The sequence below is a fragment of the Chlamydotis macqueenii genome, chromosome 21 (assembly GCF_036417535.1).
Source record: "Chlamydotis macqueenii isolate bChlMac1 chromosome 21, bChlMac1.mat, whole genome shotgun sequence".
Classification (NCBI taxonomy): Eukaryota; Metazoa; Chordata; class Aves; order Otidiformes; family Otididae; genus Chlamydotis; species Chlamydotis macqueenii.
The window spans coordinates 5,923,312-5,936,203 of record NC_141576.1 but is presented as its reverse complement, the minus strand read 5'-3'; the positions used below and the strand labels follow the sequence as shown (position 1 = coordinate 5,936,203).

Below are 12,892 nucleotides of genomic sequence, written 5' to 3'. Positions count from 1 at the left end.
CTTCTTTCACCTCTGGAGCTGACGGTTCCTACTGGAAATTTCCTAGCTCATGAAGCTGTTAATATGGGAGGGTATGGAGAAGTGTCCAGGTAGCATGTAACTGTTTAGATTAGATTAATGTTACCATCTGGAAGCAAATTTAGTTGCCATTGTGTCTAAAAAGCACAAGTATAAGGAATCACTCAGCTTTGTAACAGTATTTTAGCGATGTTGCCTAATGTAGCAATGTGTGCTGCAGCCCTGGCAGTTTGCTCACCAAGTTCACACAAGAAGGCCATCTCATGTGCCTGAGTTCACACAAGGACCCGTATGCCCTGCTGGCAAATGTTACTGTGGTGTGTGAATGCCCACAACTATCTTCTGATGGGCAAAGTCATAAACAAAAGGGTGAAATACGCACCCCGTTGTTTCTGTTCTAATGACTACCTGCCTGCTTCTCGCCCCCAGCCCTGCTCTAACAGCTGTGCTGTACGACTTGAGTCGTCAGATCCCCCAGCTAAAGAAGGACATCCAGGATGGGCTGCTGAAAATGCTCTCCCTTGTTCTAATGCACAAGCCTCTGCGACATCCAGGCATGCCGAAGGGCCTTGCCCACCAGCTTGCCTCCCCTAGCCTCACCAACATCCCGGAGGCCAGTGATGTGGGTAGCATCACACTTGCCCTTCGTACGCTGGGTAGCTTTGAGTTTGAAGGTAAGATGAGATAAGGAAGTGGGGGGCTAAGGGATATGGGATGTAAACACTACTGCGTTGGAGTAGAATACAAGTAGCAGGCAAACTCTTAGACCGCTTTCTTTAAACTCCTCTTCCCCGGTAAGACCAGTAATTGAGGTGTAAACCAACGTTAAACTCCCCATTTTCTTCTTTCTAGGCCACTCCCTGACTCAGTTTGTCCGGCACTGTGCAGACCACTTTCTGAACAGCGAGCACAAGGAGATCCGGATGGAAGCAGCTCGCACCTGCTCTCGCTTGCTCACGCCTTCCATCCACTTGATCAGCGGTCATGCCCACGTGGTCAGTCAGACGGCAGTGCAGGTTGTGGCTGATGTTCTCAGTAAACTGCTTGTTGTTGGAATAACCGACCCAGGTTAGTGTGATGTTCAGAGAAAAGTGTTCTCCTACCACATACTAATTTTAACACATGAGCAGGTCATGATATTAAGATTGTGGTAGAATTTGAACATGTTTGCTGCTAACTTAAACTGTCATTCTTTACAAATTAAAAAGTCTCCCAATTTCTTTTCCTGGATCTTGATTTTTGAAGTATTAACAGAACACTAGTGCAAAGTGCGCAAACTATGCCCACGGTAATCCTTTGAACTAGGTAGAACCGTGAGATGACTTTTGCTGTTGTTCTGTGTCCTGGCCTTCAACTTTGTAGTTTGGGAAGAGATTGATTCCTTCTATTGAATCTTCCTACTTGATTTTTTAATTCTTTCAGTCGCAATGTGTCGCAACTTATGATGAGTTCATTTTCTGCACGCTGCCTCCAAATGTGCCACTTGTAAGTGCAGGAGGTTGGTGTTGTACCGATCTGGTTATCGGGGCAGTACTGAGCAGCACTCGGTTTGTCGGGCTGACCCACCCTGTTTCTCATGTGTAAAACACCGATGTAGTGTCTCATGCTAGGGAAGCTCTCAGCATTTCCCTGAGCTTGTGAAGAATTTTGAGGCCAGTTTGTGAATAAGGGCAATAATGCAGTTTACTGCATTTAAAGAGAAACAAATGTGTTCTTGCAGACCCTGACATACGTTTCTGTGTGCTGGCCTCTCTGGATGAGCGATTTGATGCTCACCTTGCCCAGGCGGAAAACTTGCAAGCTCTTTTTGTGGCCCTGAACGATCAAGTATTTGAAATCCGAGAGCTGGCCATCTGTACTGTGGGTCGCCTGAGCAGCATGAACCCTGCTTTTGTCATGCCTTTCCTGCGCAAGATGTTAATCCAGGTAATGAAGAGGGATGCCTGTAGTGAAAATAAGGTAGTTGGTATTGAGAAGAAGATGATGTTAAAGAACTGAGCTATCTAGCTGTAATGAATGTGTGGGAGAGTGGGGGAATATCTCCCTTTTGGAAAATATTTATTACACAGCTTAGCAGGTTTCAGCAAGTCTTTTTAGTGATAGATGTTTGGACTGGAGCTTTAAGCTTATATTGTAAAGGAAAGGATACCAGTCATCATTTCTTTCCAGATTCATTATGCCGGAGTGCTTTCCATCTATATTGAGGAAGAATGTTTTGTGCTTCTTTTAGGTGAATGGATGGCACCACTTCATTAACAGAGATGGTTTTGGAGCCATCTATTCCTTTTTATGCTAATTAATTTTAGCTACATTTAGACAGAAATGACTGGATGGAGTAGAAAGTAGAACACCCTTTATAAGTTCTGAGATTGCTTTTTCTTTCTGTTGTCATTGGGCAGGAGAGAAGGAAATCCGAAAGAATTTTTGCCTACCTTTATTTTCCCTGTTCTCATATTTCCATTCTCTTTTCTGCAGATTCTAACAGAGCTGGAGCACAGTGGTGTTGGCAGAATTAAAGAGCAAAGTGCCAGGATGCTGGGTCACCTGGTTTCTAACGCTCCACGCCTCATTCGTCCGTATATGGAGCCTATTCTTAAGGTAGAGTCTCTGTACGCTTCCTGGTGACTTTGGAGTGAGATGATACAGCAAGTGGTTACATGACGATCAGGAGCTGCAGTTCTTTTGCTTCATCATAGCAGGAAAAAATCAGAGTGGTATGGATGTTACCCACAGTAATGCATGTATGCAGCAGTGTAGCCTAAGTTGATTCTGGATTTGCATAAAGTTTGTGAAAGGAAAGTTTCATTTAGTGTTGAAATGCTCACCGTGATGCAAGTTGAGCCCCCGTGGAATCAATTTCAGGTGTAAATAAAAGTAAAGGTCACTTTGAGTACTGTGTCTGTAGCAAGAAGACTACTAAACACCTTCTAATTTGTTCCTCTGTCACCTACCAGGCACTGATTGTGAAACTGAAAGATCCTGATCCAGATCCAAATCCAGGGGTGATTAACAACGTCCTAGCTACCATAGGGGAGCTTGCACAGGTAAAGATGCTGCAGGTACCTCTTTGCTGTGCTTGTCAGTTGTTAAGCTTTTAGCAATGCTGGATGAAGGACTTTGATTTTTTTTTTTTTTTTTTTTTTTTTTGTCTTTCAATAGGTCAGTGGACTGGAGATGAGGAAGTGGGTGGATGAGCTCTTCATTATAATCATGGACATGCTACAGGATTCCTCCCTGCTGGCTAAAAGACAAGTACGTGTTTGACAAGTGCACTAAACTTGCCATCTGCTGTGACCAAAGCTGTGACAAAATATCCACAGCTGCTAAAATGAACTTTAAAATCACTCAGGTCTCTTTTGTAGAGTGTACAGTCACAGTTGTGGCACACAGATCAAGGATTGCAGTGCCTGTCTGTTGTGAGATAGTACAGAGTTCTTAAAGGAAAAGAAGAAGTAAAAAAGGGAAGCAGTTTTTTATTGGACTAACAGAACCGAATGCCTATTTAAATTGTATCTCTGAGGGCAATTGTGGCAGTCAAAGTCTAACACTTTTTTTTATTATTGCTTATTAGAAACCACTCTTTATACAGGCTTTCAAACCATGAACTGTGGTTTGCAGTGTGATCCTAAAATGCTCAAAGAAACTTTACACAAGTTGAATGAATGATGGATCAGGAGACATAATAAATTCCTTGGTCAAAACTAATCTTCTCTGGGCTTGATCTTTCCAGGTGGCTCTTTGGACACTGGGACAGCTTGTGGCCAGTACTGGTTATGTGGTGGAACCATATAGGAAGTACCCAACTTTACTGGAGGTGCTTCTGAACTTCCTGAAGACTGAGCAGAACCAGGGCACTCGTAGAGAGGTATGAGCACGAAGCTATCACACAATCAAATCTAAAAGTTTTTTGGCAAAAGAGAGCTGTCAAAGGGAGGTGAAAGGTCATTGTTGTGGCTGATAGAAGTGCAATAAGCAGAATTAAGAGGGTGAACGTGTTGAGTCACCCTCAACGGCCTCCAGCCATTGAATAGAAACCATTGATGCTTTTTCCAGGCAGTCAGTTTAGTTCCAGATCTTCTCTCTTTAATCCTCAGGACCTTTCCAAACACATGGGTTCATGTGCCTTGCTGATGTTTTGATGAATTTCCTTTTTCTTTCTGTTTGATCAGGCTATTCGTGTGTTAGGATTGCTGGGTGCTTTGGACCCTTACAAACACAAAGTGAACATTGGCATGATTGATCAGTCACGAGATGCTTCAGCTGTCAGCCTCTCAGAGTCTAAATCCAGCCAGGATTCTTGTAAGCATTTGAATTTCTTTCAGCTGAATAGCTTTATAATCTGTAAACAGGTCTTGATTTTTTTTTAAATTATTATTATTTTGTTGTTGTTGCCGTTTTGTTTTGTTGTTACCAGTTAGTTTCCTTTTAACAAATTATTAGTGTACATGTTTTTGCTTAACACTCGAGTGCTCCTGAGTGCACCTAACACTAGGGTGCTTCAAGACCATTTAATATGTAGCTTGTGACACTACTGTCTTTCTCCTAGCTGACTACAGCACCAGTGAGATGTTGGTGAACATGGGAAATCTCCCTCTGGATGAGTTCTATCCAGCTGTCTCTATGGTGGCACTGATGAGAATTTTTCGAGACCAATCCTTGTCCCAGCACCACACTATGGTAGTTCAGGCCATCACCTTTATTTTCAAATCTCTTGGGCTGAAGTGTGTGCAGTTCCTGCCTCAGGTCATGCCAACGTTCCTTAACGTAATACGGGTTTGTGATGGTGCCATCCGAGAGGTGAGTGTACCAGTAACCATTCCTCCTTCCTTCCTGTTCCACTGCTCTAAATCAATAATTCATTTTTAAAAAGACAACGCGACTGGCTTTGGGCATTGCTGTGCTATGTGTTGCTGTCAAGCATGCTGCAGAAGTGAGATTGAGCTTTGCTTTTTCTCTCCTGTGAACATTTGGTAGAATATCCAGTGGAAAGAATTTTTTTTCTGCTTCTTATTGAAACAGCTGCTTCTCAGCATAATCCTTAGAAGGCCAATATTTTATTCTGTTTTTTTATCAAGCTGGTCTTGTTCAGGAAAACAGCCTGTGCAGCTTCCAGAGCTTTCAATGATCTCCGCGTTAGTGTACTGTTGCAAAGAGCGTTATTAAATAATAGAGGCAGATTCTTTATATTTCTGATGCAACCATGTACTTTGGCTCATCTGTGAGAAGGAAGATTAAATTTCCTACAGTCTGCTAACATTCAGAGCAGCGTGGGTGGTGATTCCACAGCAGTGCTTTCTCTTCCTTCCCACTTAAGTTACAGTTTTAGAAGGAAATGAGAACTGTGTGAAGATGATAACAGGCTTAAGGTTCACGTAACCAGAGATGGCTGCTGTTTGCCAAGGCTTTTCCTCAGGCAACTGAAAACAATCTCTGGGTTGGGAAGGGCAGTTTATACTAGTTATTGGTACTGTGTTTTATAGGTGGGATGGGTGCTCCCTTAGCAGAATCCCAACCCTGCTATAGAACTGCTGTTTTCTCCCAGACTGAACTACTACTCAGATTGGAAGGAAAACATCTCACGCCTGGGTTGGCTGAACTCCTAGACCTGACTGATCTAACTTGCTTGAAAGCTATGCAGTTGTGCACACTCTGTTTAAAAATTTTCAGGTAAAAGAAGATGGTGAAAGTGTACTGGGGAGAAGAGCTGAGGTGGGTACGCGTGACACTAAAGCCTAAAGGAGGCAGGTCCTTGTCCTACATGTAAGCATCCTCTCACAACACCAAAAAATGGCGCAGTACAAGAGCTCAGGGTGCATTTTTGGTAAATGTAGGTGTACTGCTTTCACTAAAGTAGCTGATGTTATTTCTTATTTACTTTTCCCAAAAATCTGTTATCTCTTTTTTCCAAGTTCCACTTGTGTGTTTTGTCACTATAGTCTTCAAATACTGCATGAAGAAGTGAAATTTAATATATGGTAACTTACATTTTCCTGTATTTCTAGAGGAAAAAAGACTACGTACATTTATTTTGTGGACAAAGTGATTTGTATTGGGGCAAAAGGAATTGCAAAACTGTAATAGTATATCTGAATAAAATTGTCTCAGCCAAAGTTCTTCTTTGATAAAGTCAACCATCTTTCAAAAACATGAGATATTTCTGGCAAGGACCAAACTCTCTTCCCCAGTAACTTTTCACCAATATGTCTTGGTGGGGATGGGAAAGAGTATAGAAACAGTATCTTAAAATGTGTGCTGGTTTGATTTACAGGCAGAGGAAAGAGATGTAGGGGCTACATTTTTGGAAGCATCCTTCAAACCTAAATTACAAAGCTCTGTAGTTGGGGTGTTTGTACTTGCAAGACTGTTCTGAGACTTCATAAACGTGCTGACGCGTTATTAACCCCTGTTTGTATGCTTGACTGTCTAAAGCTTCAAGCTTGTAAAATTTTTGATGCAAGTTGGGGGGGGGACGACGCCAACCAAACAAAAAACCCCAGAACACCCCTCTCCACACACACGGTCCCCAAAACCCAAACCACTGAGCTGAAGCTGACAAGAATTTAGCCCCAGAGTTTGAGCATATAGGAGCTATGCATGCTATTTGTTTGGTAAATGAGCTTGCAATTGGCCTGTGAAATGCAATTTACCCAGTGTTGCTTTGTTTTTTTGAATAAGCTGCGCTAATTGCTACACACTTCTTCCTTCCAGTTCCTGTTCCAGCAGCTAGGGATGTTGGTGTCCTTTGTGAGAAGCCACATTCGGCCCTATATGGATGAAATCGTCACCCTGATGAGAGTGAGTATGATCTTTAAGGCAGCATTTTACTGTTGGAAAAGGTGGATAGTGTTTCTGTCATTCTCAGATGTATCAGCACATTCACAAACTCATAGGAAGTGCAGAATTTTGTGTATTTAAAGTAATAATTGTATTTTGAAATAAGATGTACTTGAAAATATAATGTACATTTTTACTAGTAACTGCAATAAGAGCAGCTCCTAGGTTCTGCTAGCGCCCGAATTCTTTTGTGCGCTCGGATTTTATGCACTTACCACTTTCAGAAGCAGTTTTAGCAAGAGATGTTTGGAGTTCATAAAGAGGTGGCGTTTCATTTCATTTTCACTTACTGTTTGCAAACACCTAAAAGGATTAGGAAAAATCAGTTGCCTGAAGGTTGTTGTTAACAGCTATAAATGTACTGAAGGCACAGTGTGTTTTAAAACCAGACCAAACCTGTCAGTTTATATTCATCTATAAGGGAAGTATGGTACTCCCCTGCAATCTTTAATTTATCTAGAGACTACAGTTTGCTTTTCTTGTAATTGATACAGCTCAGCCGAAGAACTGTTTGATTTTTTTTTTCCTTTTTTTTTTTTTTTTTTTTTTTTTCCCTTCTGTAGGACTTCTGGGTCATGAACAACTCCATACAGAGCACAATTATCCTACTTATTGAGCAAATCGTTGTAGCTCTAGGAGGCGAATTCAAACTTTATCTGCCTCAGCTCATTCCTCACATGTTACGGGTCTTCATGCATGACAACAGTCAGAGTCGCATTGTCTCTGTCAAGGTGAGTGGGAAGCTGCAGCGGCTGGGTTGACTCGGGTATTGCCGAGGCAGGTGCACACCCAATGTGCCGTGCTCCAGCAGCGCTTCTTGGTTGTGTTGCAAGCAAATGGGACAGGTGCAGTTCAGCAGTGGCTTGGTGCGAAGTGATGCAGACAGTGCTTTGTTTAAAGTGCAGGGTTGAAGGAACTTTTCACGGGGTACTGACTGATTTAAAATGCATCTCTTTCATGACTTTGAGTCACGTTGGGTCATTTTTCCCTCCAGCTATTGAATGCAATCCAGCTCTTCGGAGCTAACCTGGATGACTACCTTCATTTGTTACTACCTCCCATTGTAAAGCTATTTGATGCCCCAGATGTCCCAGTGGTGGCTCGCAAGTAAGTCTTGGTGGCTTTGCAGTCTAGTTTTGCCTGTGATATCCAAGTTCCACAATGGCTGCCCTAGCTGCGTGTGCAAGTCAAATACCACTTAGTTCCTTCCACAGGTTTTCTCTGTGTTAAATGGTTATGGAAGGTTATTTTTGGTTGGACGTCACAGCACTGTGACAGCTTTTCTTGGGTATAGACTGTTACTTTCTGGGTCTCACCTGCCAGCATTTAGTCACTGCAACTTGCAAGTTGTCCTGCAAGTACTAGCTGCATTAACAGAGTTTTAGTGACCTGTTTTCCCTGTTACTGTTGATCCCTAGGAGGACTGAGCATGAATCACTTAGATGTTTTTACATCTCATTTCTCCTGTCTTAAACCATGAGAGATAAGTCCCTTCCTCTCTTCTTTCTGCTCTGACTTTAGAGCTGCTTTAGAAACAGTGGACCGCTTGACAGAGTCCCTGGATTTCACTGATTATGCTTCCCGGATTATTCATCCCATCGTGCGAACACTAGATCAGAGCCCTGAGCTACGAACAACTGCAATGGACACCCTCTCCTCTCTGGTGTTCCAACTGGGAAAGAAGGTAATACTCTTCTTAGGCTTGAAAGCTCGTGGAAGGAGGGACTGTCCCAAAGATCAAGGCTTTAAAGTTGAATATTTGTAATGCACTATTCTGGATTTTAAATAAAACACATTTTTATTCTCTTAGTTGTTTCTGGGATCGGGGATTACTGAAATCAAACTTTCAGAATTGGTTTCTTGTAAGATGAATAAAACAAAGATGGAGTGTTACTGCTCTTGGTGAGACTGAGTAACTAGCTTTTGATATTTTTCCCTGTACAGTACCAGATTTTTATCCCGATGGTGAACAAAGTTCTGGTGCGACACAGAATCAACCATCAACGCTATGATGTTCTTATCTGCAGAATTGTAAAGGTGAGTTGACAAGTACATAGTTGTTTGCATAAGGGCACTTTGGGGTTGTTTTCATGTTGAAACAGATATAGCTGGCAACTTCACTTTGAGTTACTCTTAAAATGAAGAATGTTTGTTGCTTTATTTGTATGTTAACTACAGCTTTTCAAGGAGACTTTGAGATTGCATTGGGAAAATTATTGTCAACTGATATGAATTATTTCCTATTAAAAAATCACTGCAGGTTCTAGAACTTAGACTTATAGCCAGTGTCATTACTTTTTTCTCAGTAGTTCTTAAATGTGGACTTACTTTTTTTCCACAGTTTGAGGACTTAAGGAGACCTTGTTATCTCAGTATTTTCCATAGCGTGTCCCACGTTTCCAAAACTCAGTGACTGCTTTGCAATCTGATTAGTGTAGAACAAGTCGCACGCCACTGTTCTAGGCTTACTAGCGAGTCTAATAGGAAAGAGTGCTGGTTTTAAGGTGTATTATTTTGGCTTTTAATACTAGGAGCTAAGATTTCTTACCAGTTACCTTGAATAGAAAATATTATTTGAATTCTCTGATTTATAAGGTATAATCATTATAATGAAACACGGTGGTTTGCTTCACAAATTTTGCTGTGAGACTGGATAGTGCTCTGACTTAATCATCCATTTTGCTTATAGAAAATCGCTTTTGTATGCGTGGGTGTGATCTTCATTGTAAGCCATTTATTGTAGGGTTATACTCTTGCTGATGAAGAGGAGGATCCCCTGATTTATCAGCACAGAATGTTGAGAAGTAACCAGGGAGAAACTTTGGCCAGTGGTCCTGTGGAAACGGGTCCCATGAAGAAATTACACGTTAGCACCATCAACCTGCAGAAGGTAGGACTGGAGTGCTGCACAGCATGAGTTTGCTACTGAAGGGAGGAGCTATTGTGTCACATCTAAGGAGTTTGTCCAGTGCATCTAAACTACATTTATTTACATCTCTCTTCTGTTGCCAGCTGTGTACAAAACTGAGGTCAAAGTAGTGTCTGCGACTCTTGAAAATTAGAAGGTGCTAAGCAACTTTAAAGATAGGAACAGCTGAATTACCACACTACTAATGGCCGTGAAGTAATCTTGACCTTTTCTTATGTGAAGTATGAACAAGACTTCCTAGATCACATCTGTAGCTTATAGAGACATCTGTTTCAGAGCCTCTGCCTTTTTTTACCGACCACTTCTCTTATATCTTAGTGCTATGTTCTCTTGAAGCCAGTATAGAACTTAATAGCTCAGCACTGGTTAATTTGAACAGTGCGCTGGTTAATTTGAACAGTAAATGCGTGTTGCGCTCAGTTCAGTAGTAGAATGGATTGGTTTGAAAATGCTCATCTTACTTAATGCATTTAGAATTACATTTTTTTTTTTCAATGGTGGCTTCAGCTCTTGATGTATTTTTGTAGGGAAGGAATCATTCATGTTAAATACTTGGCATGTCATGACAGGAATACATTTAGGGAACATTTCTTAGAAATGAGACCAAAGTACTGCAAATTATCTGGTAAAAGTAATGGATTTTGGGGAATTTGAAAAGGGAATCTCAACAATGTGACTTGGAGCTGTAAAGAAGTAATGCTGCCTGCTGATGGATTTCTTCTACTTTTGGATAGTGCTACACGTGGTGTTGGATTGTCTTCCTTTGTACTGCAGGCCTGGGGAGCAGCAAGAAGAGTTTCCAAAGATGACTGGTTGGAATGGTTAAGACGACTGAGTTTGGAGCTGCTGAAAGATTCCTCCTCACCATCATTGCGCTCATGCTGGGCTCTGGCTCAGGCATATAATCCCATGGCTCGGTAGGGTAACTGTGTGTTTTTCAGATTACTTGAAATTGCAGATGCAAGCCAGATATTATAAGGAAAAAGAACGTTACTTAGAAGCTCTTAGGTTCTGTAAATAGAGATGGTTCCTCCTTTGGGACAAATCAAACAGCTGGCAACTTTATTTCATTTCCAACCTCCCCATCTGACTGCTCCATGATGTGCACAAAATCTTTCAGTGGAATTCTGTATGTTAGTCTAGGAATAACATAAGGCGTATAAAAATGAAGCTGGAGAAACAACCAAGTATGAAATAGTTTCAAGAATGTGGGTGAACAAAAATGCCTCTGAGTGGAATAAGCTGCAGTGCTTTATTTCTTTTGCAACCAGTATGTGTGGAGAGACTTTAAGTTTCTGTAAACAGTTGCCTGTTTATCTCTTCTTCGTGATGCATTTGTCATCTCAGTGCATATGAGTCTGACTACTGCTGTTAGAAAAGTGTGTATTCCTAGTTTAATTTTGTTTTGATGTGAGTTTTATAATTTTTTAAATAGAAGGGCAAACAGCATGACAAAGTCAGCAGTTGCTAGGTAGGCAGAGGTAATGCTAGCGTCCTCCACGTATACTCCATGCATCTCAAACCATCCCACAGTATTTCTTCGCAGTACTAGCACTGGAGGGCTGTCACTGTATCTGTTTTTCACCACCTTTCCTCCTTCAAGCTTTGCCAAGACTAATGCAAACTCCAGCTATTGCAGTCCTCTGGTGAGCACGGAAAACCGAGGTGTTGCAACATTTATGTCCAGAGAAATGTGCAGTGACCTTTTTCACTAGATTCACTTGTGAACTAAGACAGACTAGGCCTGGTTCTTCTTAGCAGAAGAGAAGAGCATCCTTGCTGCTATGAAGAGGGTTTTTTTCCAGTCTAAAATACTTACTAGTGTATGATAGGACAATATTTCTACTATTGTAGTATCTCATCCTATTAGGTATTTTTAAAATGCAGATTTCACTAAGTATTTAGTACAGAGGTTAGCTTTATAAAAGCTAATCACTATTTATTGCAGGTAGACATATAAATACAATTTGTAGCGCGCTCTCTCTGAATAAGAAGGCAAATCCACTGTCAGTTAGACTTTTTCTCATGAATAATAAATCCTCATCTCTCTCTCTCTCTTGTTTTCCTCCTCAGAGATCTCTTCAATGCTGCTTTTGTTTCATGCTGGTCTGAACTGAATGAAGACCAGCAGGATGAGCTGATCCGAAGCATTGAACTGGCCCTGACTTCTCAGGACATTGCAGAAGTCACTCAGACACTGCTCAACTTGGCAGAATTCATGGAACACAGTGACAAGGTAGAGATGCTCTTAGGCAACTCTTTTCTAGTGCTGGCTAGCTGGCTGCTGTCTGGTCTATGGGAAGAGTGTGAAGAGTTCATGCATACTTTCTTCTTTTTTGTACTCATCCTGCTTTTTATGTATGTGCTTCTACCCAGGGTCCACTGCCTTTGAGAGATGATAACGGCATTGTCCTCCTGGGGGAAAGAGCTGCAAAATGTCGAGCATACGCCAAGGCCCTTCACTACAAGGAGCTGGAATTTCAAAAGGGTCCCACCCCAGCCATTCTAGAGTCTCTCATCAGGTAGGACCACAACTGATGAGATTTCTACCTTTGCATCAGTACCCAGTTGAGGATACCATTAGGGTGAATCTGGACAATTCTTAGGACTTCACTCTCTGCCACAAGACTTTGTTGTAGGCTTACTAATTAGCTTGCAGACGTACGCTTCTAGCTGCTGAGTTCTGTCCTTCTGTTATGCAGTTATAATTATGATAGAAACCATGGGAAGTTGTGCAGGAAAAGGTGGAGTCTTCCAAATTCCACCTCTCACCTTTCAATATTGGATGTAATGGAGTGACTGTAAGTTAGATGAGAGAGACTTCTACATCTACGTATAATAAGATAGAAAAGCTGAAGTTCTTAATTAAAACTTCTTAAGAAATTCTGTTCATCCAGCTTAGGTAGGTCTCATTCTTCGTGTATCAAATAGAAGATATTATAACAAGAATGTATTGTTTTATGAGCTTTGTCAGCAAGAAAGATGTTAGCCTGAAACACCTGTGCAGGATTTCTTACTAAACTACATGTTGTAAAACGTGAATCTCAGTTTCATATCACAGAAATGTTAACTCTGCCATTTAAGATAGACAGACTTATTTTGGTTGAGCAA

General features: G+C 41.4%; 1 protein-coding gene across 4 annotated transcripts in view; it reads left to right on the top strand.

The window, feature by feature from the left end:
- Positions 1-12,892, top strand: part of MTOR (mechanistic target of rapamycin kinase) — a 67,975-nt gene that overhangs the window by 9,326 nt on the left and 45,757 nt on the right. For 3 of the 4 annotated variants that reach the window (XR_015260791.1, XM_086764274.1, XM_086764275.1), the window contains 19 exons: positions 448-692; positions 871-1,086; positions 1,739-1,944; positions 2,494-2,616; positions 2,973-3,062; positions 3,178-3,270; positions 3,749-3,883; positions 4,188-4,317; positions 4,565-4,815; positions 5,686-5,727; positions 6,727-6,813; positions 7,416-7,583; positions 7,847-7,959; positions 8,374-8,536; positions 8,797-8,889; positions 9,596-9,742; positions 10,556-10,698; positions 11,855-12,017; positions 12,158-12,303. Coding sequence is in view for 3 of the 4 variants with exons in the window: in XM_086764274.1 (XP_086620400.1) it covers positions 448-692; positions 871-1,086; positions 1,739-1,944; positions 2,494-2,616; positions 2,973-3,062; positions 3,178-3,270; positions 3,749-3,883; positions 4,188-4,317; positions 4,565-4,815; positions 5,686-5,727; positions 6,727-6,813; positions 7,416-7,583; positions 7,847-7,959; positions 8,374-8,536; positions 8,797-8,889; positions 9,596-9,742; positions 10,556-10,698; positions 11,855-12,017; positions 12,158-12,303 (2,754 nt within the window). In the remaining variant the exon portion in view is untranslated. The remainder of the gene's footprint in view (positions 1-447; positions 693-870; positions 1,087-1,738; positions 1,945-2,493; positions 2,617-2,972; positions 3,063-3,177; positions 3,271-3,748; positions 3,884-4,187; positions 4,318-4,564; positions 4,816-5,685; positions 5,728-6,726; positions 6,814-7,415; positions 7,584-7,846; positions 7,960-8,373; positions 8,537-8,796; positions 8,890-9,595; positions 9,743-10,555; positions 10,699-11,854; positions 12,018-12,157; positions 12,304-12,892) is intronic. The other variant, XM_086764276.1, reaches the window with a different exon arrangement.